Below are 26,535 nucleotides of genomic sequence, written 5' to 3' on the forward strand. Positions count from 1 at the left end.
CTCAAGACCCACTTTTGCCCTGGACTCGTTTTATAGTCTTTAGAGGTCCATGTCATAAAAAATATGACTGATATTGAACTTGATTCTGCAAGGCCTCCAAGACACCATGTACAATAGGGCCTGTAGGTTGCAGCCTATTAAATCCTACCTAAGGGTAAGCACACTTAAATCAACGGACAATAGCCAGTCGTGCCTATTAATTGCAATGGGTGTGCTCCAAATAGGCCTGACAATGGGTCCAATCCTATGAACCAAAAGTTTTCAGAACCAAAATGGGAGACAGAAGATTTATCACAACTAATTGAGAGCTGCTTTCTTCATATACAGTGGTACGTTGGTTTAAGAACTTAATTCGTTCTGGAGGTCCGTTCTTAACCTGAAACAGTTCTTAACCTGAAGCATGACTTTAGCTAAAGGGGCCTTCCGCTGTCACCACCGTGCAATTTCTGTTCTCATCCTGAAGCAAAATTCTTAACCTGAGGTACTATTTCTGGGTTAGCGGAGTCTGTAACCTGAAGCGTATGGAACCCAATGTACCACCACATGGTCTGAGGGATGGTAGACCAGCCCACAGCTGAAAAAGGTTGCTGACCTCTGAGGTAGAACATCACAACTAGCAGCCATTGACAGCCTTCCCCTCTAAGAAATTCTCTCACCCTCTTTTGAAGCCTTCCAAGTTAGTGGCCATCACTGCCTCCCAAGCTGAGGACTGAATTTGGGACTTTCTGCACACAAGGACAGTGCTCTACCAGAGAGTTATGAATGCTCCCCAATTATTTAGCAAGTCTGAAAAAGCTGAAAGCAATGGATATGCATTACATGCTCCCTTCTCCCTTTTACTTTTCTCTGCCTGCTATAGCCTTCACAATTGCATTTCTGTTCCTTCTGATTAGCATTATTCTTCATGGTATGCAACAGGAAAAGAACCCAGTTATTAAAAACAGAATTGGCTTCACAAGAGGGCTCTGAGGCAATCTGCCGAAAATGCGCAAGCTGCCACCCCCCTCGGCAACACGGCAAGCGCGCAACTGGGGAAAAGCACCTCCCTCCTGGTTTTTTTCCAGGGGAAAAGCTGCCAGTTCCCATTCTTGTGCCTTTCCTGTCCATTTGTTTCCATTATTAAACCTAGCACTGCAAAGCTGCACGTTAAGAACTGAGGCGGCTCAGCCGTCTCCCACAGCTGCAAAGCATTCTGGGTTCTGCAAAGGCTGCAACACTACAGAGGCGATGAAATCTCTATGAAAAGCACAAAATGGGTACTGTCCAAAATTACTGTGAGCACCTAACCTGGATTCCCTTGGCAGACTCCGCAGAACAGCCATAAACGTACCCCTTTGAGAATGTAAAGGAAAGCCCTGCTGGTCGAAGCCATCTACCTGTAGTTCAACACCGCCTCTGAGAGTGGAGGTAGACTATGAATAATAGCATACTTGTGACAGAGGAAGCCTGGACGGCCAGGCAATGGCCTTCTTTTTATTTATTGAGTTTATATACCACTGTATAAGGGGCGTGGGTGGCGCTGTGGGTTAAACCACAGAGCCTAGGACTTGCCGATCAGAAGGTCGGTGGTTCGAATCCCCGCGACGGGGTGAGCTCCCGTTGCTCGGTCCCTGCTCCTGCCAACCAAGCAGTTTGAAAGCACGTCAAAGTGCAAGTAGATAAATAGGTACCGCTCCGGCGGGAAGGTAAATGGTGTTTCCGTGTGCTGCTCTGGTTCACCAGAAGCGGCTTAGTCATGCTGGCCACATGACCCGGAAGCTGTACACCGGCTCCCTTGGCCAATAAAGCGAGATGGGCGCCGCAACCCCAGAGTCGGCCACGACTCGACCTAATGGTCAGGGGTCCCTTTACCTTTTACCTTTATACCACCCTATACCTGGAGGTCTCGGGGCAGTTCACAGAAAAGATCACAACATATATAATTGGAATAAAAACAACAACCCAATAACACCCCCGAAGAAAAGAGTCACATTTTAAAAGGGCACAGGATGTCAAACAGATCAACCAAAGGCCTGGTTAAAAAGGAACGTTTTTGCCTGGCACCTAAAGGCGTATAATGAAGGCGCCAGGCGAGCCTCCCTGGGGAGAGAGCATTCCACAAATGGGGAGCCACTGCAGAGAAGGCCCCGTTCTCGTGTTGCCACCCTCCGGACCTCTCAAGGAGGCGGCACACGAAGAAGGCCTTCAGAAGGTGATCTCAGGGTCCAGGTAGGTTCATATGGAAAGAGGTGGTCCTTGAGGTATGGCGGTCCTGAGCCGCTGGAGCAGAGCTTCCATTGCAGCTCCAGGGGTGCACTTTGGCCAAAGCACACAGACAGAAACTTTCTCACACAGCTCTGAAGAACTTTTGAAGTACTCAAAGATAAGGAGTGTGAGAGTGACCGGACGGCAACTCCTCACAGACCATTGGCTGTGTTGGCTGAGGCTGAGGGAGCCCCCATAACCGACCCAAATTTAAACACTGCTGTGCGATCAATGCCACAGTTTAGCTGCTCCCTCGTGCAATCAACAACAACAAAAAGGACCCTCACACAAATGTAAACTTGGTCTCACTGGAGCTCACAGCGAGTCTCGTCTTGCTCAGACCCACCCTTATTTCTGTTCTGAGAAAACTTCCGAGATTCCTTTCCAGGTAATGAGCAAATACGCTCAAAACTCAAGCTCATTGTTCAGTCACTGTGAGGGCAAAACTCTGCGCAGCCTTTGGAAACAATGACATAACTATACAGGCAGGGAGCCAAGTGAGAGCTTTTCTAGATTCCTCTCGCTCGACACACACCAACACAAACGTTGTCGAAAGGACACATCTGCACTTGAGCTTGCAAGGGCCACAGGAGTGTTTCTGCTGATAATCTGGGAACATTTCATTTAGTTAAGGAGGAGATCACACGGTGGAGTGATTTTTTTTTGGGGGGGGGGCAGGAATGCACAAATCAAAACACTTCCACACCCAACAGCTTGGCATAAGTGTGTCAGAATGGTTATGTGTGCTCAGTATCACTGAAGTGTGTACAAACCAGGGTGGGAAAACTATGGTTTTCCAAGCACTGGTAGACTCCAGCTCTGATACAAAAAGCTGAATGAAATCAAGGCTAAGATGAACATGATGCATTTATGCATCAGAAATCATAGAGAGCCGTTGTGGTGCAGTGGTTAGAATGTTGGGCTAGGACCTGGGAGACCAGGGTTCAAATCCCCATGCAGCCATGACACTCATTGGGTGAACTTGGGCCCAGTCACGGCTTCTCAGTCTAACCTTCCTCACAGGGTTGCTGTGGGGATTAACTGAGGAGAGGGGAAACCACCTTGAGCTCCTTGGAGAAAAGGCAGAATATAAACACAATCAGCTCAATCAATTTATTTCACATACTTGTGCAAGAAAAAAAACACCTGTGCCAAAAATCAAACACAACATCTGGTAGCTAATTGAATTATATGGAATTGTATTGCAATAAAATACAACAGATCCAAAATAACAGAGGCAATAGAGAATCATATAGCATCTAGCACAGGGCATTACATTTGCTACAATAGGCAAGAATCGTTAAGTGGTTCTTCATGACCCTCAGCAGTTTTCAACTGGGCTGTGCACGGGAAAAGCCTAGGAACCCACTGCCTAGATGCTGGCTTACAACAGACTGGCTTGCAGCTGAGCAATCCTGGGTTGTGAAACAAGGCAATCAATGCAAAATGCACTGCATTGCCCTGTGGGTGTCCATGGGTGATTTCTATTCTAAAAGTAAAGGGACCCCTGACCGTTAGGTCCAGTTGCGGACGACTCTGGGGTTGCGCCACTCATCTCGTTCTATAGGCCGAGGGAGCTGGCATTTGTCCGCAGACAGCTTCCGGGTCATGTGGCCAGCATGACTAAGCCGCTTCTGGCGAACCAGAGCAGCGCACGGAAACACCATTTACCTTCCCGCTGGAGCAGTACCTATTTATCTACTTGCACTTTGGCGTGCTTTCGAACTGCTAGGTTGGCAGGAGCAGGGACCGAGCAACGGGAGCTCACCCCGTCGCGGGGATTCGAACCGCCGACCTTCTGATTGGCAAGTCCTAGGCTGTGTTGGTTTGACCCACAGCGCCACCCATGTCCCTAAGGTAGCATAGGAAGCCAGAAAAACTGGCCAAGTAGACTTCAAGCCACAAAGGCTTTGGTTCTCAGGCAGGTGAAATCAGATGAAGCAAATCATGTGGGCAAACGAAGAACGGTTTGCAAGCACTGACGGTCAGCTGCAAAACCACACTTCCTTTACCAGCAGTGATGTGAACTCAAGCCACACAAGCAAAGGGACAGATGATAAGCGGTGCCTGCAAAGCCTGCTTCTGGAAAGGAGTCGCATCTTTATCTGCCTTACACCCAGGGCCGGATTTAGGTTTGATGAGGCCCTGAGCTACTGAAGGTAATGGGGCCCTTTATATGTCCAGCTGTCGTTTGTCAACAACAAATCGTCACTGTTATTTGTGTTGCATATATGCTATATGGTACTTTATGGACCTAATAGGTATCTAAAGCCATTTGCACATAACAAAATGTATTTTATCAAAGTGATTGTTGAACTTATCTTATATTTTGGAAATGTACATCCAGGATTTTTTTCCTTTACATTTTTTGGGGGACCCCCAAGAGAGTGGGGCCCTAAGCTATAGCTTGTTTAGCTTATACATACATGTGGCACTGCTTACACCTGACAGGATATATATATAGGAAAGGTGGGTGTGGCTTCAGGAAAACAGGCTTGCGGGTCAATTTAGGACTCCCGCTTGGCCCAAGCTCACCACCTCTGAAGTAGGGAATCAATTCCCCAACCCTTCTGGGTCCTCGAGCTGTATGCTTGCAGCAGACAACGATTGTTTGCATGCCTTCTTGATAGTCACAATGCTTTTTGCCACAAAGCTCCCATTGTTATGTGGATGAAATCTGTATTTTCTTTCCAAATGTCATTCCGCGAAAGAAAGTTTTCTTGCATCAGCCCTCTCCACCAGCAACAGTGGCTCATTGTATGTTCGCCAACAGCTGGGACAGGGTGAGGCTTTCAAGTTTTAGCAACCGCTTACGACAGGGGCAAGGGAGTGCTCTATTCATTTTGGAGAAGCAGCCCTCTCCGCTTTGATACTGAAAAGCAGAATTTTCTGAGGACCTCAGATTCACGCAGGCAAGTGCACATCCGAGGCCCAGTTCATACATGTGAAGGAGTCCACAGACACACACACACACACACACACACACACACAAACTTCCTCTCTGTCTCATTCCTCAGAAGACAGATGGGGCTATAAGGTTTAAACTGGATCTTTACAAATGTTTAAAATAACTTTTTCTAAAAACAAAACCCAGAAGCCTTTTTTAAAGGACTTCTAGGTGCTGAAATCCCAAGGGAGCAGAAAATACTATTTACATACGTGAGTATGGCTGCGCGGATGCTACTAGCCCAGAGATGGAAAGAAGATAAAGTCCCTACCAGAGAAGAATGGCAGATGCAAGTTGATGGACTATGCTGAAATGGCAAAAATGACTGGACTGGAAGAATCAGAAATCAGGAAGACCAAAACTTTAATAAGGGGGGTGGGGGTGGGATTTATAATATATTTTAGAAACCATTGTAAACAGCTAAAATCGTTAGTGGGGTTGGCATAGCACTTGTAGTTTAATGGTGAATTTGGGATATAATGGAGATGCGAAAGTTCTGAATTATTATAAAAGATGCAGGAGGTAAGGAATAACAACAGGACCCACAAAGGGGAGGAGGAGGGAGTCCAGGAGATTCTGAGGATTCTTGTTTTTATATTGTATGTTGATACGGGATTGTAAAATTTTAATTTGAGAAACCTAATAAATAAATTTATTTTAAATATAAAAGTAAATAAACTGGATCTTTACGTACAACTACAAGCCAAGCATTACCACTTACAGCAGAAGCAAGGAAGAAAGGGGAGGAAGTAAACTCACGTCCGTTAGCTTTCAGGGCGAGTTTGCGCAAACCATTGTGCCTGGTGTGGCAGTGGGGCTGGGGAGGGGCGCCCTTACCTTTCTTTTCTCCCGTGAACGGGACAAAATCTTCAACGTCTTTATGTTCCAGCGCTTGCTTCTCCAGATACGAAAGGAGTTTCTCCCTGTCGAAAGCACCGGAGGGCTTTTTGGAAGTCTGGTCCTTTTGCCGGAACCCTGCGGGCAACAGTGCATTCTGCAAAACGAAAATGACATGGCTTCTATCACTCTTATTCGCCAAAAAACAACAAACCACCGAAGCAGTGCACTAAAATACACGCAGCTTCCAGGTCATGTGGCCAGCATGACTAAGCCACTTCTGGCGAACCAAAGCAGTGCATGGAAATGCCGTTTACCTTCCCGCTGGAACGGTACCTATTTATCTACTTGCAGTTCGTGCTTTCAAACTGCTAGGTTGGCAGGAGCAGAGACCGAGCAACGGGAGCTCACCCTGTTGTGGTATCTAGGAAGGTATCTAGGAAGGGGTCGAAAAGGCCAAATCCTCCTGGATCCTGTCTTGGGAGCAGAGCCATCACCACTATCATGTTTCCTTGCATCAGCCCTATCTCCTGGGACAGGGTGAGACTTGCAAGTTTGAGGACAGTTTTAACACAGTGATAATATCTGCATTTATCCATCACATCCTACTTCTGGTGCATGTACTTTTAGATCCCTCCCTGTGCACATACAAGTAAGGCTCTCTTCCACTTGGCAGGAACTGGGATACATCCCGATGATGATATTAATTAATTAATTTTATTTTATTTATACCCCGCCCTCCCTGGCCAAGACCAGGCTCAGGGCGGTTAACATCATGTACAAAAACAATTGACCAAAATACAACTTAAAAACAGGATTAAAGTACACTCATCTCGCTTTATTGGCTGAGGGAGCCGGCGTACAGCTTCTGGGTCATGTGGACAGCATGACTAAGCCGCTTCTGGCGAACCAGAACAGCGCACGGAAATGCTGTTTACCTTCCCGCCGGAGCGGTACCTATTTATCTACTTGCACTGGTGTGCTTTCGAACTGCTAGGTTGGCAGGAGCAGGGACCGAGCAACAGGAGCTCACCCCGTCGCGGGGATTCGAGCCGCCGACCTTCTGATCAGCAAGCCCTAGGCTCTGTGGTTTAACCCACAGCGCTACCCGCATCCCTTCTAGAAAAGCCAGGGAAGTCCCCAAATAGGGGTTCCATCACAGAAGGAAAAGGAAAAAGAGGGAGGGGATCAGGCTGGTTCAAAGTCAAAGGCTAGGCGGAACACCTTTGTCTTACAGGCCCTGTGGAAAGAAATCAGATCCCGCAGGGCCCTGGTCTCATGAGACAGAGCGCTCCATCAGGCCGGAGCCAGTGTTGAAAAGGCCCTGGCCCTGGTTGAGGCTAATCTGACTTCCTTAGGGCCTGGGACCTCTAGGGTGTTGCTATATATGGACCTTAAGGTCATCAACGGGACATACCAGGAGAGGCGGTCCTGTAGGTACAAGGGTCCTAGACTGCAATGTGCATACATGTATAATATTTTGTGCTGGATTTATTCTGAAACAAAACTGTTTTTATTTTGGCATTTTTCTACTGAACCAGATCCATTCTGCGAGCTCCCTATTTCTTGCTCACGGACAGGCCCTTTCTGGGTGTGAAAAGAGTGCCACGTGTGGAGAGTGAACCAGAGATGATGTTGCAGCACACAATCTGCTGACTTTTGCCTCTGGAATCCACACCTGTTAACGTTTATAGCTTAAAATCCATTGCGCCTGCACACCCAAGGCACGTGCCGTTCCAGATGTGGCCACCCAGATGTCACTCTCACCATGCTGTACTTCAGTTTCTCCCAAACTTGTATCACCAAACTGTTGTTGGACTACAACTCCCATCATCCCTAGCTAGCAGGACCAGTGGTCGGGGATGATGGGAATTGTAGTACAAAAAAATAGCTGGATACCCAAATTTAGGAAACCCTGCTCTACCTCCTTTTCTGTATACTGGTTGCTGGGAATCACAAAGTGGGGAGAGCACGGTTGAATTCATGCTCTGCTTAAAGACTTCCCAGAGGCATTTGGTTGGCCACTGTGAGATACTGGACCAGATGATCTGGCAGGGTTGTCCACATGGCACTTCTCCCTGACCATTGGCCATGCTGCCTGGGGCTGATGGAAGCTGAGAATCCAACAACAGCCAAGATGCCCCAGGCTCCCCCAGGATTCGCTTTCCATTGAAAAGATGTTTGCACTCTAGTCACTGACTGTCTGGAGGCGGTTGGAGGATGGATGGCGGCTAACAGATTGAGGCTGAATCCTGACAAGTCAGAAATACTGTTTTGGGGGGACAGGAGGCAGGTGTGGAGGACTCCCTGGTCCTGAATGGGGTAACTGTGCCCCTGAAGGACCAGGTGCGCAGCCTGGGAGTCATTCTGGACTCACGGCTGTCCATGAAGGCGCAGGTCAATTCTGTACCCAAGGCAGCTGTCTACCAGATCCATCTGGTACGCAGGCTGAGACCCTACCTGCCCGCGGACTGTCTCACCAGAGTGGTACATGCTCTAGTTATCTCCCACTTGGACTACTGCAATGCGCTCTATGTGGGGCTACCTTTGAAGGTGACCCGGAAACTGCAATTAATCCAGAATGCGGCAGCTAGACTGGTGACTGGGAGCGGCCACCGAGACCATATAACACCGGTCCTGAAAGATCTTCATTGGCTCCCAGTACATTTCCGAGCACAATTCAAAGTGTAGATGCTGACCTTTAAAGCCCTAAATGGCCTCGGTCCTGTATACCTGAAGGAGCACCTCCACCTCCATCGTTCTACCCGGACACTGAGGTCCAGCACCTAGGGCCTTCTGGTAGTTCCCTCCCTGCAAGAAGCCAAGTTACAGGGAACCAGGCAGAGGGCCTTCTCGGTAGTGGTGCCCGCCCTGTGGAACGCCCTCCCACCAGATGTCAAAGAGAAAAAATAACTACCAAACTTTTAGAAGACATCTAAAGGCAGCCCTGTTTAGGGAAGCTTTTAATGTTTAATAGGTTATTGTATTTTAGTGTTTTGTTGGAAGCCGCCCAGAGTGGCTGGGGAAACCCAGCCAGATGGGCGGGGTATAAATAATAAATCATCATCATCATCATCATCATCATCATCATCATCATCATTATTATTGGGACTTGCAATTCGTGCAACAGCACTAACACATGGACTCATTCCATTCAGGCTTCTTGTGGTGTCAAGCCACTGTTTTTTGCACTCTCTTGCAGCATTAGCTATCCTGAATGTTTGTACAAGAGAAAGCAGGATAAGCACTTTTTTAAACAGAGGGAATCGTCCCGCTGACCCAAAACACACCTCTGGATCCAGATCATCCAGGACCATTTCCAGTTGTTTCAACTCCTCTTCCGATAACTTGCCCAGGATTTCATCCTCATCGAGGTCCTTGTATTTGTCCAAGTCTTTTCGGAAGGGGAGAGCCATCGCTTCAGCTTGCGGGGGGGCAAGCAGCTTTGTCAAGTGTACAGCAAGGCTGGCAACCTGGGTTTTATTTTTAACAGGAACTGTGGAAAGAGGGACAAAGAACTCATTAACAAGGGCACTTTGCTGTGTGTGCAAACAGAAGGCAGTTCAAGAGAGCTAGGATGGTGCAGAGAAGCCGTTCCAACTGCAATGGCAGAATATAAACTACAGGCAAGGAGCAATTTAGGCACATCCAAATGGCGCACATGAGCTTAACCCAGAAGTAGCCCCCAAACGTCATAAATACATTAGGAAAAAGGGCGGAACAGGGCAGAACGGGGGCGTGGCAGGCACGGAACCGGGCAGGCTTATGCGCACTCTTATGCCAATGAGCGAGGGAGTCCAGAACATAACCCCTGTGCAAAAAGAGCATTGCCTGTATTGCTGTTAGGTAAAGGTAAAGGGACCATTAGGTCCAGCCGTGACCGACTCTGGGGTTGCGGCGCTCATCTCGCTTTATTGGCCGAGGGAGCCGGCGTACAGCTTCTGGGTCATGTGGCCAGCATGACTAAGCCGCTTCTGGCGAACCACCCAAATATCAACCTTCTCAGGTCCTACATTCCGCTGGGGAAGACAACCTGAACAAGGAAATTCAGAGTCAATCAACAACTTTACAGGAGGTGATGCTGAAGACCTGTTTAGACCTCTACATCATCATCATTATTTAAAAAGATGAATTACTGCCATGTACAGTGGTGCCCCGCAAGACGAATGTCTCGCAAGACGGAAAACTCGCTAGACGAAAGAGTTTTCCTTTTTGGAGGTGCCTTGCAAAACGAATCTCCTATGGGCTTGCTTCGCAAGACGAAAATGTCTTGCGAGTTCCTGCTGGTTTCCCCCCCCCCCCTTTTTCTAAGCTGCTAAACCGCTTATCAGCTGATCCGATCAGCAGGTAAGCCGCTAAAAGCCGCTAATAGCGCTAATCTGCTAATCCGTCAATGGGCTTGCTTCGCAAGACAAAAAAACCGCTAGACGAAGAGAATCACAGAACAGATTCTTTTCGTCTTGCGAGGCACCACTGTACTGCCATGTACCCTCCTGCGAAGTTAGATCTGGACTGCAGCACTAGGAGAGGCAATTAGACCTTTCTTTGTACATCACTGTCCTAGCTGAAACCTCTCTACACCCCCCAAGCTGTGAACCTGAAAGATGCTGGTTCAGGCTTGATATCTGCACTTTCTGCTTCGTGGTGCAAACAGAAGCTTGAGAGGGGCAGCTTCAAGCAGCAAAACAAGGCCCAGGGTGGGGGGGGGGGAGAATCAGGACCTCCATAATCTGGTGTGCATGCGCGCGCCCTCCCACCACCTTCTGCACGTCAATGCACCTGCTATTAATGCTGCTTGAAAGTGCCAGGGGAGACCCCAAACACAGCTCTCTTACAGCATATTACATTTTATATTAAACCTACACCTCTCCCTCCTCTCTCGCCTCCTGCCTTTTGCCCTTTAATTTCAAATCAGAACTGGGGGGGAAATAAAGAGTAATAGTTTTCATCAGCAACGTTATTGTTATGGTTATTATTCTTATTCTATTGACACTTGTCCCAGGGATTAAGAAGGTGGGGGTGTCCAATCCCTTCCCAACTACGATGTCGTAATATTTTAAATCCACACACTTTAAAGACATGTATTTAAATGTGCCCATTTGTAAGTATTTTCACATGTTGTTTAGGATCTGTTTGCTTTATTGATTGTTCTTTGCCATCCTATGATCCTTTGGGAGGAAGAGCAAGTTATTTTTAAAAAATCTAATAAATGCAAAACTCAACAAACTGATGTTACGTTCATCCTGCTTTGCAGTAAGTTTATTTGAACAGGATGATATACAAGGAAAAGTAGTACAGTGGTACCCCGCAAGACGAACGCCTCGCAAGACGGAAAACCCGCTAGACGAAAGGGTTTTCTGTTTTGGAGGCGCTTCGCAAAACGAATTTCCCTATGGGCTTGCTTCGCAAGACGAAAGCCCATAGGGAAATCTCCGGGGACCTCTTTTAAATGCTAGCGGTGGGGAGCAAAGCCCCCCCCCCTTCAGAAGAGGTCCAGGAAGGCTGGCGGGGCCGAAAGGCTTTGCTCTCCAGCGCCAGCATTTTAAAAGCAGTCCGGGATAGCAGAGAAGCGCTTCCCGCTATCCCGGACGGCTTTTGAAGGCAGGAGAGGCATGCCGGCAAGTCTCCGCCAGCAGCGGCAGCGCTGCCGCTGCTGGCGGAGCGCTCCGCGAAGCCTGGGCGCGCTAATGTCAGCGCGCGCAGGCTTCGGCATGCCGGCAGAGGTCCGCGAAGCCTTGGCCGGACAGCTTTTGAAGGCAGGCGGGGGGAGCAAAGACTTTCGCCCCCGCCAGCCTTCAGAAGAGGTCCAGGACCTCTTCTGAAGGCTGGCGGGGGGCAAAAGTCTTTGTCTCCCCTGCCTGCCTTCCCAGGGGCTTTTAAATCGCCCCGGATAGCGGAGAAGTCCTCCGCTGTCCCGGGACGATTTTAAAATGCCGCCCGCCAGCATTTTAAGATCGCCCGGACAGCGGAGAAGCCCTCCGCTGTCCCGGGGTTTTTTAAAATGCTGGGGGTGGGAAGAAAACCCCTTGTTCCCCCCCCCAGCCTTCAGAAGAGGTCGGGGGACAGACTGTCCCCGGACCTGGTCTGAAGTCGGTTTCCCTAGGAACGCATTAATTGATTTTCAATGCATTCCTATGGGAAACCGTGCATCGCAAGACGAAAAACTCGCAAGAAGAAGAAACTTGCGGAACGAATTAATTTCGTCTTGCGAGGCACCACTGTATATGTGTATTGATAAAACGCCAGCAAGAAGTGCACATTTCGCTTGAGAGGCTCATGCATTTTGTATTCAGACATCCATACTCTCAAGTGCAGAAGGTCAAGTGAGAAATGACCCTAAGGAAGCTTAAGGGTAAAGTTTGAGATCTGCTGTCCAAGTTTAAGTCAGGTCGCATCTCAGATTTCTGTTTAAAATCTAGCGCCTATCTGCATTGCTGGGCATGCATTGCCCAGAAAATGCACAAACCCCTTTCCCCTACCATATCATACTGCTGCATTTAAGAAGCAGAAGAAGAAAACCTTTGGCTTAACTGAATACACAACTTTCATTGTTAAAACAACAATGGAAACTCCAGAGACGCTATACTAGGCAAAAACAGGGAGGAGATAATTAATCTACTCTTCAAACACTAGTTACAAATCCCAGGACCTTGGAGTCAGCTGCGCATACAGGAACTTTGTGAAACCATTTATTAATTTTGTTCCCGCTCAAGGTCACCTTCACAGTCTGAATCTGGAAGGCGCACAAAGGAAACCTTGGCTGCATTCAAAGCGGATCACACTTAAGCACAGGTGCACGAGTCAGCAAAAACAGCAAAACATTTTCCCCGCTGAGTCGCTTGCATCCCAGTGCTAGCTACTGGTTCTATCAGCCTCTCCCAACTCCTGTATGTTTTGGCCTTCTACTGCCATCAGCTGCAGCCAGCATGGCCAATACCCAGGACGATGGAGGTTGTAGCCCAACGTTTGGCGGGCGGCAGGTTGGCTGTAAGATGGCAGGCAGGTGGCAGCTGGCTGGGGGCAAAGGGAGGTTGGTGGGGCAGTGCCCCCCTTTGTCCAAAAGGACCAGTCTCTACTGCTAACCAAGGGAGGGAAGAGATGAACTACTCCCCAGAGACAGCTCAGTCGCTAGAGCATCTTAATCTCAGGATCATGGGCCACACTGAGCAAAGGATTTCTGCATGCCAGGAGGTTGGACTAGATGACTCTGGAGGCCCCTTCCCATTCTACACTTCTATGATCCTAGAAACCTTTATAGGGAGAGGCGGGGAGATCTATGGGCCTCCCAATGCTGCCAGTCTACTTCTCCCATCCTGCCTGATCACATGCCTTGCTGGCTGTGACTGATGGGAATCCGAGTCCCAACAGCACTCGTAGGATAACTGGTTCTCCATGTCTGCCTTATGACAAGGATGGATGGCTGAGAACTTGGGGTTAGATGTGGTCTCCAAAACACATCTGGGGGGATGTTCCTTGGCTCAGTAGTAGACAATACAGCCATGTTCTTTTTATGGCCCTCAAGAACTTTTTCATAAAATGTGTTGCCTATTTGAAATAAACACACTTATTCTTTTCTGCCCCAGGTTCCACATCTTTTTCTACGACAACCCTTTTCTCGCTGCAGCTGAAACAAGGAGTGGTTTCTTGCATGCCACAGAGTAGTAGCCACATCTCTTTCCCTTCCACTGTTTTCCTTTGCAACCCAAAGAGTCAATTCAGCTATCAAGAGCAAGCACACTTTATCATAGTTTCCCTTATCTGCCAAGATGGATCCCTTTGATTTTGGGGTGACTTGGAGAATGCAGAATTCAAGCCATTCAGAAACAGGATCCTAAACTAAAGGAAGGTGATCTTAAGCCACCAGACAAGGAGACTTCATTCGGAAAGCATATTCCTTCCATCTATTACAGGATGTGGGGAATCTCTGGCCTGCCAGGCGCTGCTGAACAACAACTCCCATCCTCCCTGGCCATTGGTCATGCTTGATGGTGCTGTTGCAACATCTGGTAGGCCAAAAGCTCACCACCACCATAGATAAGTTACCCAATTTGACTTCACTTGACTTTTTTAAAACAAAACAAAACTCAACACACCTGCTGTAAATAACCTCCAGCTTCATTAAAAGCTGCCTGCCTTCTTTTTATTCCTGTTTTTCACCTACAAAAGAACCTGTGCTAGTCCTGCTCAGAACAGACCCACTGAAATGAGTGGACACAACTAACTAAGACCCATTCATTTCAGTGGGTCTGCTCCAAGTAGGACTTAGTTTGGGTACAACACCTGGAATTTATTATATGTTCAAAGATGGTGGATCAAGCACTGCGTGTTTCTCTTCCCCAGACATCCCAGTTACAACCTGAAACTTGCACAGCACTTAATAGTGCTACGGGCAAGACTCCATTGCTCTAACCCCACCCGTTTTAATTACTCTTGATTAAGAGTCCTGGAGAACTCAAAAGCTTGCAAATCATTCTGTGGTATTTTGATTGGCCTCAAGGCATTGCGTGAATGTGAATCTGGGAGGATTTCATCATTTTATCACTTCACTCTTATTTGATTACACAGTTTCCCTTACATCCCTGCTCACTCAAGTCCAAAGATGCTTTCTTACTCGATTCCATTAGAGCTCGGCTTACAGATTTCTTTGAACGTCATTGTTTACTTTAAAGGAAGTGCCTAACTATTTGATCTTGGCAATATGTCACCCACTGGGCCATGTTCTCTTTGACTCCAGGGATCAAATGTCGGAGCTTTCATTCGCTTGCTCCAAAAACATAAGATTTCATATCAACGTATCATACATAAAGTAAATATCAAAAACTGCGTCGGTTGCCGGTAAATTCTGTATATTTTGGGAAGGGGGCAGGAAATATCAAGATTGTGACATCTGCTTGCAAGTCAAGGACCAGTTAAGAACGTAAGCCAAGGATCAGCATTAACCTAACATCTATGTTACAGACATGTGCTTACTCACATCCTGCTATTTTTCCATTAGCAGCAAAAATAAAACACTGCTGCGGTCCAACTTCTATACAAAGTGAAAGTCGGCAGCTCTCTAAATAAGGTGTCAGGTATACAAACAAGAATTTGAGTGCCGCTGGCATGCAAACAGGTCTGAAACCAGAGGCAGCTGTTGAGTGGGAAGCAGAGGTCTAGGCAGGGAGAAAGAGCTGTGAGCATGGCCAGTCAAAGCAAAGTGAGAATTGCTCAGGCAACACCCTAGGCCTAGCCTGAACAGGAAGCTGTTACAGCATTTCCTGTTAGGGAGAACCAATGGCCAGTGTGGTTGGGCACAGTCACTCCAGCAGCTGAGAATAACAACAACAACAACAACAACAATTTATTTACCCCAGCCACTCTGGGCGGCTTCCAACCGAACATTAAAAACAATACAGCATCAGACATTAAAAACTTCCCTAACCAGGGCCACCTTTAGTTGTCTTTTTATTTTATTTTTTTATAATTTTTTTATTGGTTTTACACCTTTAGTTGTCTTTTTAAAGTAAACTTGTTGCTTATTGCCTTGACATCTGATGGGAGGGCGTTCCACAGCGTGGGCGCCACTACCAGGAAGGCCCTCTGCCTGGTTCCCTGTAACCTCACTTCTCACAGCGAGGGATCCGTCAGAAGGCCCTCGGAGCTGGACCTCAGTGTCCGAGCTGAACGATGGGGGTGGAGACGCTCCTTCAGGTACACTGGACCGAGGCCATTTAGGGCTTTAAAGGTCAGCACCAACACTTTGAATTGTGCTCAGAAACGTACTGGGAGCCAATGCAGATCTCTCAGGACCAGTGTTATATGGTCTCGGCGGCCACTCCCAGTCACCAATCTAGCTGCCGCACTCTGGATTAATTGCAGTTTCTGAGTCACCTTCAAAGGTAGCCCCACGTAGAGCGCATTGCAGTAGTCCAAGTGGGAGATTAGCAGAGCATGCACCACTCTGGCAAGACAGTCCTCAGGCAGGTGGGGTCTCAGCCTGCGCACCAGATGGAGCTGGTAGACAGCTGCCCTGGATACAGAATTGACCTGCACCTCCATGGACAGCTGTGAGTCCAAAATGACTCCCAGGCTGCGCACCTGGTCCTTCAGGGGCACAGTTACCCCATTCAGGACCAGGGAGTCCTTCACACCCGCCCGCCCCCTGTCCCCCCAGAACAGTACTTCTGCCTTGTCAGGATTCAACCTCAATCCTTTACTGCCTTTGGAGATCCCTCAACCCAGAAGTAGACAACAAGGGACCTTGCAGATACCGTTGGGACTATGGCTCCCATCATCCTTTACCACTGACCATGATGCCCGGGGCTAAAGGGAACTGTAGACAAACATTAATTATCCACAGGGCCACAGGTCGCCCATCCCTGCTTTGCATTTCATCACCTTCCATGTTCGCCAGGTATCGCCTCTTTCCACCCAGTGGAGATTCTGAGATGAACGACAGGTTTAAAGTCAAGGCATCCACGTGATTCCTCTCTTAGGAACACGCGATCTCTTTTTCAGATTTGTGAGACTCAGAATTATTTCTTTCGATCTCCCTGCATTCCTTCCCACCATCTTCTTAAAGCTTTGCAGCCGTGGAGAGTGGGTTGTACACTTAAACGTCGCCACCGAGTCCCACGCCACCTTACTTTGTCTCCCTCTCCAGGATGCCGCACTGGAAGGCACCCGTTTGCAGGCTTCTGAGCTGTGTGGAAGCTGGGGAGCCAGGATCCTGGCCTGAATCCTCACTGAGGGTGTTTGTAGAGTTCCTTGGAAGCCTTGTTTACATCAGCAGGATTGCATAGGAGTAACACTGCTGCATGGTGACTTTTACCCAGCCTAACTGACCTACCTCACAGGATTGTTGTGAGGATAACAGTGGGAGCGGGGGAAATCCCCCCAAACCACCCAAAGCCCCCTGGATGCAAAGGATAGAAATATAATAAGATATTGTGCGAGGAATGGAAATTCTATTCTGTATTGGAAATGGGCTTGAATTGGGCCAGGTTAGTCTGGAATGGTGTGCCTCGTGAAGGATGGAGCGTGCATTTTATTATTATTATTATTATTATTATTATTATTATTATTATTATTATTATTATTTACCCGCCTTTCACCATAAGCTCTGAGCAGGTTTTTTAGAATGTGTCCTTTTATTTAAAAAGCATCTCTGGGTTATTTGTGGATCATAGGAATTCGTTCATCCCCCCCCCCAAAAAAAAAATCTAGTCCTGCCTCCCCACAAGGTCTGAAGGACAGTGGACCAGCCCCCTGCTGAAAAAGTTTGCTGACCCCTGGTCTAGACTGACAGATAGCAGTTGCCTCCAGATTTCTGGGACTTTCTCCATGCAAAGCAGCTGCACTAACCACTGGGCCACGGCGGTTCTCCATGAGCGTTGCAACACTGTGGTACTGCTGCCACTGCAACATCCCTGTTGTATTTTTTGGGTGGGGTGGGGGAGAAAAGCTTAGAAAGCAAACAAAAGTTCCTGCTCCCATCAGAGGAAGGGGCCTCTCCCCACCTCCCAAACCCCCATTCCAATGTGAGCCAGCATCTTAAAAGGGAAATGGTTTCCTGCAGCTAATGACCACAGAACTGCTGGCTGCCAAGCCGCCTATCCATTTGCCAAGTCAACACTATGCTCTGTTTTTGTTCCTTCTCCCAGCGTAGTGCAAATCTGTTTATAATCAGACCAGACCACAATACTCTGGGAGGAGAAGGGAACCTTTTCCAATACGAGTGCTGGGGACTAGAGACAAACAGCCGGCATTTTATTTTTTTTAAAGGAAGGTTGGCACAAAGGCCTCCTTATGTTCTCTTATCAAGCATTGGTACAGCTGGCTGTTTATAAGCCAGACTGTCACAGGAAGATCTAGTTTGTTACTGAGCTCCATCCCAATCTTACACCTGCATCATTCTATTCCAAAGAATCACTAAATGTCCCCAAGTGAGTCATGGTCCCCATTGTGTGTTTTTTAATATCTGTAAACAGGTGGAATAACAGCATCTCTTGCGCTACAATGTGATCTGGCCATCAGTGCTGCTATCATTTTTGCTCCTTAATGCGCCTCGTCTGTCAGCATCCCCCATCCTATGAGATGCCCATTTTAAGAAGCTTGAACACACTGCAAACGCTAGACTGGTTCAGGATGCATGTCACACTGAGATGCAGCCAACAGCACCCCCCACCCCCCCAAAAAAAACCCTGATCAGGTGATGCTTTGCTTACAATGTTCTCTTACAGGAACTTAGGGCTCCTCTGTACTATAGGCAGTACAGTGGTACCTCGGGTTACATACGCTTCAGGTTACAGACTCCACTAACCCAGAAATAGTGCTTCAGGTTAAGAACTTTACTTCAGGATGAGAACAGAAATCGTACTCCAGCGGCGCGGCAGCAGCAGGAGGCCCCATTAGCTAAAGTGGTGCTTCGGGTTAAGAACGGACCTCCGGAACGAATTAAGTACTTAACCCAAGGTACCACTGTATTAGTCATGGCTTCCCCATTGGCCCAAAAATGGAAGCAAGAAGAACTACCAACGATGGAAGAATGGAGGATGAAATTAATGGACTATGCGGAACTTGACAAACTAACAGGAAGGATCCGAAACCGGTGGGACCAGAAATTTACCGAAGACTGGAGTAAATTTATGGATTATTTGAAAAGTATTTGTGACGATCAGACTACGTTTGTAGGTTTACAAGAAGTTCTGTGAGGGCTAATATTAGAAATATTGTAAAAAATGGAAAAGGAGAGATGATATGTTAAGAGATGTAAAGGCAATATTAAGTTAGGAAATGCATAAGAAGTGATTAAGACGGAGGATTATCAGAGGTGTTGATGGAAGTCCAATAAGATTGTATTTGTGATAAATTGTGTGGTATCTTTTATAACTTTGTATGACAAAAACCAATAAAAATATTTATATATATAAAAAATAGTCATGGCTCCCCCCCCCCCCAGAATCCAGGAACCTACATTTAGCAAGAAAGGGACTGACTGTTAAACCACTGTAGAAATTGTACCTCTGTGATAGGGAAAGAGGTGACCTAACAACTCCCAGCAACCTTAGTAAACTACACTTTCCCAGGAAGCGGCTCTGTGATCTTTCCAAATCCTACAGTACTATCTGTACCAGACTTGATATATATATTTTTAATGTGCTTTCAGCATCAGTGACTTCATTGTTAAAACACTATGGGAAGCAATGCATCAATGAAAATGCTAATAATAATGACCAAGTATGCCAGGATTCGAACCTAGGGCCCCTGGCGTGAAAAGCATGTGATTCACCTGTGGATTTTCATCCAAAAGCTGAAGATACCAGGGATTCAAACGGCGGCCTGTATGCATAGCATATTCAAGTTTTTCCTCTGCAACGATGAGGGATAGAAACTTGCTTTAGATAAAACATATTTGTCTTATACCAGGCCTTGAGTCATTAGTCCATCTAACTCATGTAGAGTGAACTTGGACTGGCAGCAATGTTCCAGAGTTTCTCGGTCCCCTGCCTGAAAACTTTGGAGCTATCTACCCGCAGCAACGGAGCTGCTGCTATTTGTCCTGAATTAAGACCTAAATAAATGTTTTAGTAGAGGCATGCAAAATACATGCACTCAGGACCCCTTGACCTCAGGCACTAGCAAGGCTACAAAGAGGTTACTGGAGACGAGTGACCTGCAAAGTTACAGAGTCCTAATTGTTTTCTCTTTAAAAGGCGGGCAGGGCTTCCAAATTTACTGAGGATCTTTGCGAAACAAAGCCCCATTGCTGAAGTTTTAAAATAGAAAATGACATCAGAGGCAAATAAACAAGAGCTGGTTTGGAACTAAGAAGCCTTAAAACATGGTCCTTATTTTTGGTCCGCCTCTTATTCCAATCAGCCTCTGGATGAACCTCAACAGGAGAAGGGAGGGTCTTTTGTAGGCAAAGTTTATCAGTTTTCCACCATCAATCACAGGCTTGAAAGGGTTCCAGCTGCTTAAGGGAGACCAATTCCAACCTTCTCACCAGAGAACCCCCACATTGGCAGCAGCGTTAACTCTTCAACAGCCGGGAAACCAGTTCGGACATCCCTGCTCCAGTTGTGCCATAAAAATCTGCCTTATGGATTCAGCAAAAACGTTCTCCTATTCAATCTTTCAGCCAGCCAGCAATCCTCTTCCCAGGACACTCCATTGCATCTTCCCACCCACCCACAGTGATTTTCCATTTCCTCTCTCTAAGCACAGTCTGCCAGCATTCTTTCGCGACTCTCTATTCCAGACACGGGCACATTTTGTACCCTCCCCTGCCCCTCCCCAGGTCCAAGAAGCTGGTCTACGCTGGCTGGGCCGTCAAAAGTTGTAGCCCGACAACATTGGGAGGCCCAGAGATGGCCCAATCCTGTTGTGGTGCAATTGTTCTCTGCTCAGTTTTGGTTTGCGCAGGCTAGGAATGGGGAACGCTTTTCAACCTGGGGGCCATGTTCTCTTCTGGGGGACGACTGCCAGTGGTGGTTGGGGGCTCGGGCAAAAGTGGGTGGAGGAATATATTTTATCTTGGTAGAGCTGGCTGGTTTCTATGCACAGCCACCCATCAGAAGGCATTATCAGGTACAGAACTGATATTCAGATGGAAATGACACAGGAAATGGACTGGGACGCAAACGAAGCTCATAAAGCGACTGAACTACTATGTGTTAATATACCAACAGAGATTTTAAAAACCCCAGCTTTTCTTTTGGAGAAGGAGATAAAAGAATAAAGAGGGAATGTTTTATAATGGTGAAGACAGTAACTGAGAATTTTCTTTACACTTTCGTAAATGAACTGGACAGTACAGTGGTACCTCAAGTTAAGTACTTAATTCGTTCCAGAGGTCCGTTCTTAACCTGAAACTATTCTTAACCTGAAGCACCACTTTAGCTAATGGTGCGTCTGCTGCTGCCGCGCTGCCGGAGCCCGATTTCTGTTCTTATCCTCAAGCAAAGTTCTTAACCTGAAGCACTATTTCTGGCTTAAAGGAGTCTGTAACCTGAAGCGTCTGTAACCTGAAGCGTATGTAACCCGAGGTACCACTGTACCGGGTAGAAGGCTGAAAAAACAACTTCCAGCAAAGGAAGGAACAATCAAATAACCTAGATTAAGCATTTGACGATTTGGAAAAAATATTGCATACACAACTGACAGATGGCTCTAGCTGGACGTCCTACCTTTTCCCCTCTATTTTCCTTTCCCTTGGTAGTTGTTTGTTTGTTGCTGTTGTTGTCTCTCTCGTATTTTGGTAAGAACTGTATACAGATGATGGAGGAGGAGTTTGAGGACCCCGTGTGAGAGGCGGGTAAGGGAAGATCTCAAAGGGTGGGAGACTGTGACAAGAGAGGGACGAGCTCAGGGGAGAGCACACCTTCCTCTGTAGGGGATGAAAGTTAAGATATAGGGGTGAAAGAGGATTTTGTAGTTTCTTTTTCCATTTCTTCTTTCCATGGTTTATTTTCTTTAATTTTTTGTAGATTGGTTTGTTCTTTCTAATTGTACTGTGGAAACTTCAACAATAAAATAAAGTGAAGTATTATCAGGGTTCAGAGATGCATTCCAACTAGAGGGAAAACATTTGCTGAGTGTGCAAACAGGTGTGTGACAGGTCCATGGAGAGTCACGAACAGGGAACGGCAAAGTTTTTGTAGCTTGGGCCGGTTCACGGTCCCGGAACCGGAGTGCGCGCGCACGCATGCGCAAACACTATTTCCTGTGCTCCTTCCAGCGTGGAGGAGGCATATGCAGCTTCCCATTGGCTGCAGGAGCTTCCTGCAGCCAATGGGAAGCCGGCCAGCATCGCGGAAGGCAGTCCCTGCTCTCCTCCGCGCCGGTTTAGCCCAGCGCACAAAAGCCGACTGAGTGGACGGTGGAGGTCCATGGGCCGGTTAAACGACCCCTGTGGGCTGCTTGTGGCCCACAGGCCTTAGGTTGCCAACCCCTGGTCATGGGGGCCAGACTGAAAGGGCTTGAGGGCAACATTTAGTCCCTGAACTTGAGGTGCCACATCTGTGGTGTGGGCTGAGCTATCAGTAGATTGGGGGAGAGTGTAAGCCTAATTGATATTTCTGGTTGATCATGGTTCCCTCTCAACTCAGTGATTCTAGGTATCCCAAGCCAGATTTCTTTATTTTTTAATTTGTATTTTGGCCTGAACCAATTTCCCCCTCTTCCCTTTCCTCCAGCAGCGACAACTTGTCCCCTTTGGGAATCAGCTCGCAACTCCTCACATCTGCTTTTGCTATAAGATTTCCCAAGAACGCACCACTCAAAAAAAGTCTCGTGAGGGACACACCCAGCATCACGAGGACTAAGGTTGGGGTGCTTTGCCTGCCACCCCGTTCTCTTCCCACTGTTTGTTTATCTTTAAAAGAAGAAAGACAATCGCTCTGGTTGTTTCCACAACCGTCCCACTGCTGAACTTTATATCCCGGAGGCCAAAGCAAACAAACTGGTCTAGGAGATGCCCCAAGCATTATGGAAACATTTCGAGTATGTACACATTTACATAGCAAACAGAGCCTAGAGACAGGAGGGAGCCCTGCCATTCAAAGTACCATTTCTAGAAGCCAAACATACCTTTCGAATGCTCTTATTTCCTGTTTCTACTCAGCTACGCCACTCAGCACCGGAACTGCTTTGCATTAATAAGAGTGACGGTGCACACCTAACATTTTATTAGGCACACCAACATCAGGTGAGCATTCCTGAGTCAAGATACCTTGGGGGGGACGGACACATACCTGTGCAGCTTTTTAAAAAGTCCCATGGAAGGTAAAACACCTCATTTGAAACTGTAGCACAATAATACAAGCAGAAGAAAAGGAAAAGTAGGAGATCTCGAGGTTGTATTGAACCAAGTTCTGCTCATAGTAGACCCAGTGAAATTCCTGGACGTAAGTTAGTCATCTGCTTAAACAGACGTTAGTCATGTTCATTAACTTTGGTCCCATCTGTACAATACACTTGAAGGAGTGTCACAGCACTTCAAATTTAGTTTGTCAAAGGTGCTGAGAGTTAGGAGACTCCTTTTCCCCTCAAGGAGCTACAATCCCCAGAGTTCCCTGGGAAGAGGGACAGACTGTTAAACCCCTCGGAGTTACAGCTCTGTGAGGAGAATCGGGGTCTCCTAGCGGCTCTCATCACTCATAACAAACCACAGTTCCCAAGACTAGAGGAAGCCATGACTGTTTCAAGTAGCATGATACTGCTTTAAATGTTTAGCGTGGATGGGGTCTGGACTAGCATTGGCTATAACCCCAACTTCTGAAAGCAACACCTTACAAACATGGGAATACTTCAATAGACACTGTTGACATTCTTTGAACTCTTCTAGTACGCTAAATGGATGCCAATGACAACTCCATCAGCAGAGCGTGAGACTCTTAATCTCAGGGTTGCGAGTTCGAGGCACGGCTTGGGCAAAAGAAGCCTGCACTGCAGGGGGTTGGACTAGATGACCCGCATGGTCCCTTCCAACTCCAGAATTTTGTGATTCTATGATTCTAGGACATTTGTTTGTTTGTTTAACTGCCACCATGATAGGCCAGTCTTTTATTTAAGCACAGGCCCGATAGCCACAAGCTTGGATTGTTTATTTGCTGTATTTTTCAGTCACCTCATGCAATGAGCCTCTAGCCTTCCTCAGCCTGGTGAGCTGCTTGAGAAAGGTCTGATGCCAACGAGGCATACATGATGGGCTTCCACGGCACATTTCCCTTTAAGACCACCTTCTTTACGCAGATTATCATGTAACATCGGTACTATTTTCATTTCTAGCACCCTACTCTCCTGAAAGCATTTTCAACAGCATACCAGCACAAAGCCAATCAGACAGGCATGTAGGACAGCCCTCCACCCAACGGCAAATGAAATACTGTGGTACCTCGGGTTACGTGCGCTTCAGGTTACATACGCTTCAGGTTTCATACTCCGTTAACCCAGAAATAGTACCTCGGGTTAAGAACTTTGCTTCAGGATGAGAACAGAAATCGTGTGGCGGCGGCACAGCAGCAGGCCCCATTAGCTAAAGTGGTGCTTCAGGTTAAGAACAGTTTCAGGTTAAGAACAGACCTCCAGAATGAATTAAGTTCTTAACCCGAGGTACCACTGTAAATATATAAATAATGTACTTCTTTGAGAGAGGCAGCGACAGTTCCTTGTCTTTAGCCTCACACCCCCAGATGGGCATGTCAATCCATGCCTACAGATGTGCCCAGAAAATTTGGTGGGATCCCAATGACCATTATAGGGTGGAAATATAGGAGCATCAGTTGCACAAGGTGTTCCAAAACAAGGCTATGAAGACACCGTACCTTTAAAGCACAATCGGAGCACATGCTTTCCCTTAAAGGATTCTGGGCCCTGTAGTTTACCCCTCGCAGAGTTGCAGTTCCCAGCAGCCCTTTGCGAACTACAGTGCCCAGAATTCTTCGAGGGAAAGAATGTGTTTCAAAGATATGGTGCGAGTCACTTCCTAGTTCCTACATTACCACCTCAGCCGGCACTGGGGAAACAGGAAGGGCATTAAGGTTAGCAAGTCCAGAGTCTAAATTAAAAGTTGCTCACTCTGGACCGTGGTGAGAAAGGATTCCCTTTCCATTCACCCTGCACACCTAGAACAGATGTAATGCAAAGAGCGATCTTTTGTTGCATGCAACAGGAATGCAAACACCGAAAAGCAAAAGAGGACTCGCTTGTACCAAGATGTTGGGCGTAGTACAAAATGTTCCACAGCCGAGGGGAGGCAGGCACCATGGCAAAACAAGGCTCACTCTCACCTGCCATTAAACTCTTGGCCATTTTTTAATCAGCTGCGAAACAAAAGTGACACATCTGTCCTCTTTATGGGGAAATCATATTGGTGACAAAAAAACACACACACCCTAAGCTCTGCACGCTGCAGTCCTGAGCAAAAAAGCCCAAGGTGGGGTGGGGAGACAAAAGCATCCAACAGAACACCAAACCCCACTTGCAAAACATCCCCCCCCCTTTCTTCCCCTCAGAGAGAGAGATAGGAAGGAAGTTTCCTTGAGTTGGGGAGCCGGCATGTAGTCAGAGAGGGAGGAAATCCTTGCAGAGCAGACGGAGAAGGGGGGGTGGATAAGATTCACGATGCGACAAGGGGTGGAGTTGAGCTTCCTGGGTGTGAGTTTGTCAAGTTTGCAGAGGAAAAGAGCTGCGGGGAAGGGAGGCACGGGGGAAGAACTGAAGCGGGTGTGGAAGTGGAGCGACTCCGGATCCTGCTCCGCGTTGCTGGATCTGCAGAGCAACTGCTCCCACAAAAGAAAGCTTCAACTGACTCTTTGTCCTTGTGCATACCACCCTTTTAAATAATCAATAATAATCAATAAGAAGCAGCAGCAGCAGCTACGCCTGCTTTCCCACAACGGCAGCTAGCTCCCTCCGCTTTCCGCCTCTCCTATGCAGCTGGAAGGGGTCCCCCGCGGTCATCTAGTCCAACCCCGGCAAGGCAGGAATCTTTCCCCCCAACTTTTCCCAAAGTGCGGCCAAAATGACAGAGGTTCCCTCCAGATGCAAGAGCCTCACCCGGGCCCGGCTAGTTCCACCCCGCCCTCCCCGCCCCGACCACCCTCGTCGCCCCCGGAGGACTCACCCAGCCAGGCAGCGAACTTCTCCCAGCCTTTTCGAAGAAGGGGAGGAAACGTACAAGGCTGCGGCTGCCGAGTCTCCGCCCGGCCACTGCGCCTGCGCGCCCCTCCCAGGACGGGCTCCGAGGCGGCGCTCGCGTGGGATCATGGGAGGCGTAGTCCGCCATTGATTTGGGCTGTAGTCCGGAAGCCTCTCGCTCGAGGGATGGAGCGGGAGCGGAGAATCCCGGGGATGACGCCGCCGCCTTATCTTCCGTTGCACATACAGACCTGGGATTCCCCCAAAGAAGGAATCATAGAATTGTAGCGTTGGAAGGGGCCACGGGGGTCATCTAGTCCAACCCCCTGCGATGCAGGAATCTTTTGCACAACGTGGGGTTCGAACCCGCGACCCTGACATTAAGGGTCTCGCACTCCACCGAATGGCATTCCACTTCTGCAGGCCTAATATAATATAATATAATATAATATAATATAATATAATATAATAATTTGCTTGCTCCATTAAAAATAAACCACTAAAGCGGATTCATAACATAATTTATATACTTAATGATAATAATACTGACATTTTGTCTGCAAATTTTGAGTGCCTGTATTGTTATTTTTAAAATAAATTGTTTCATGAAATTGATTAGAGGGGGGTGCATTCTTCACCAACACTGGGAAGGTGTTGGTGTAACCTGGTCAATTCAAAATAAATAGCAGCAGCAACAACAACAACGTCGTCAACCAATATATGTAAAAAAAACACAATCCATGTGTTTGTATAAAACAATACAAATAAAACAATTTAACAGCTTAAAACTAGATGGGAGAGAAAATACTGCCTAATGCAGAAATTAAAAAGTAGTATGCAAAATATCAACATGCTCCAGATGATGTACTATATCTTATTTCCAG

The 26,535-nt window shown here is 47.4% G+C and overlaps 1 protein-coding gene across 2 annotated transcripts in view; it reads right to left on the reverse strand.

Moving 5' to 3' along the window:
• The window catches only part of LOC309518441 (tropomodulin-3), a 46,856-nt gene extending 21,124 nt beyond the window's left edge, over window positions 1-25,732 (reverse strand). Inside the window, exons 1-3 of one of the 2 annotated variants that reach the window (XM_082198763.1) lie at window positions 25,638-25,732; window positions 9,319-9,524; window positions 6,029-6,185 (exon numbers count right to left, since the gene is read on the reverse strand). In XM_082198763.1, coding sequence (XP_082054889.1) covers window positions 6,029-6,185; window positions 9,319-9,444 — 283 coding nt within the window. In that variant the 5' untranslated portion in view covers window positions 9,445-9,524; window positions 25,638-25,732. Of the gene's footprint in view, window positions 1-6,028; window positions 6,186-9,318; window positions 9,525-22,764; window positions 22,789-25,637 lie in introns of those variants that run through there. The other variant, XM_082198764.1, reaches the window with a different exon arrangement.
• Window positions 25,733-26,535: the final 803 nt, after the last annotated feature.

The sequence above is a fragment of the Podarcis vaucheri genome, assembly GCF_965113315.1.
Source record: "Podarcis vaucheri genome assembly, chromosome: 14".
Classification (NCBI taxonomy): domain Eukaryota; kingdom Metazoa; phylum Chordata; class Lepidosauria; order Squamata; family Lacertidae; genus Podarcis; species Podarcis vaucheri.